Raw genomic sequence first — 1301 nt, 5'->3', positions numbered from 1 at the left:
AGAACAGAAAGTTATACACTGTATACCGCAACACCTTCAAACCACAAACCACCAGGTATTTAAGAAACAACAGGTGTAGTGACTTAGCAGTCTGTGGCCACAGAGCTGTGGCTGGGTTATGGGAGACAGGGAGTAGGAAGGAGATCTGCACTTAAGGACACGCCTTGATAAATCCACGCTGGATCACTAGGTAGCCCAGGCAGCCAGGGCAAAACCAGGGGGCAGCTAGAGAAGACATCTTAACAAAACTCTTAAACTTCATCTGTTTCTTTTTGTTGGGTTTTTCAGGTTTGGTTTTGTTTTGTTTTTGGTATAAGCCGAAGTCCATGGCATATCTGTCCTAGGGACAACAACTTATTTAACTGCTTTACTCCCGCCATAGGAAGAAAACCTTCCTGGAGGAGGGAAAAAAGTGTCTCTATGAGTTCCAGAAACTTCCCCCTTCTCCCCACCCCAGTTCAGAGATGAGCAAAGCGTACAAAGGGACAGTACACCAAAGCAAGCCCGGGGATAGGTTGGCGGGAGCGCAGTCATTACCATGCTTACCTGCGAAATACTCCCCTCTTTATGAAGCAGTGAAAAGAAAGAGACTATTATGCGGGTGAACCCTCAGAGGGGCGGGGCAAGCCTCGCCTCTCTCAACGGTCCGGGGACACCCTCTGCAAGCTCTGCCTTCCTCGTCCCCCGCATCGAATTCGAACCCTAAGCACATCTGTGTCCCGGCACAGCCTATTGGCGGCCATCCTCCGGGACCCTGACCCCGGCGCAAGAGGCCGGAGCTCGAGCCCCAGCAACCTCATGCCCGCGTCGGGGTCCCAGCAGCTACCGCTTCCCAAACCGCACCCGCGCCTCCCTCCCCACCCCGGCCTCCCTCCTCGCCCCCGACATGAGCGCCCTCTGCTCAGGGTCACACCCCCCAACCAAGCCCAGGATCCCCTCCCGTCCCCGGGCTCCTCCAGCTCTCACCCAGAAGATGAAAGTGTAGATCAAGAGGACGCTCTTGAAACAAGTAATGACTGGTTTGGTCTGTAGTCTCCGAGACGGGGACGCCATGACTAGCCCAAGACCCTGCCCCGCCGCACCGGGCACTCGGAGCGGAGCGAGAGAGACGCAGCGTCCCCGAGTCTCCCCGGAAACTGCCGGAAACTCACGAGCGTCTACAACTGAGAAAAGCCGGAAACACTGTACAATTTTCTAGAGGGTAAAGTCTTGGGAGGCTCGCCGGAAAGTGACGACAATTTCCGAGCGCCCCCTGCTGCAAGTTACCGAAAACTGTATGCAAAGGTTCTAGTGCCGGAAAT

At 55.0% G+C, this 1301-nt stretch overlaps 1 protein-coding gene across 1 annotated transcript in view; it reads right to left on the bottom strand.

Moving 5' to 3' along the window:
- TSPAN6 (tetraspanin 6) overlaps positions 1 to 1301 on the bottom strand; it is a 4016-nt gene extending 2715 nt beyond the window's left edge. The window contains exon 1 of the mRNA XM_040620664.1: positions 967 to 1301. Coding sequence (XP_040476598.1) covers positions 967 to 1053 — 87 coding nt within the window. The 5' untranslated portion in view covers positions 1054 to 1301. The remainder of the gene's footprint in view (positions 1 to 966) is intronic.

The sequence above is a fragment of the Ursus maritimus genome (genome assembly GCF_017311325.1).
Source record: "Ursus maritimus isolate PB19 chromosome X unlocalized genomic scaffold, ASM1731132v1 scaffold_X1, whole genome shotgun sequence".
NCBI lineage: Eukaryota > Metazoa > Chordata > Mammalia > Carnivora > Ursidae > Ursus > Ursus maritimus.
Note: the sequence above shows the minus strand (reverse complement) of the source record. Positions and strands in the feature narration are given on the sequence as shown.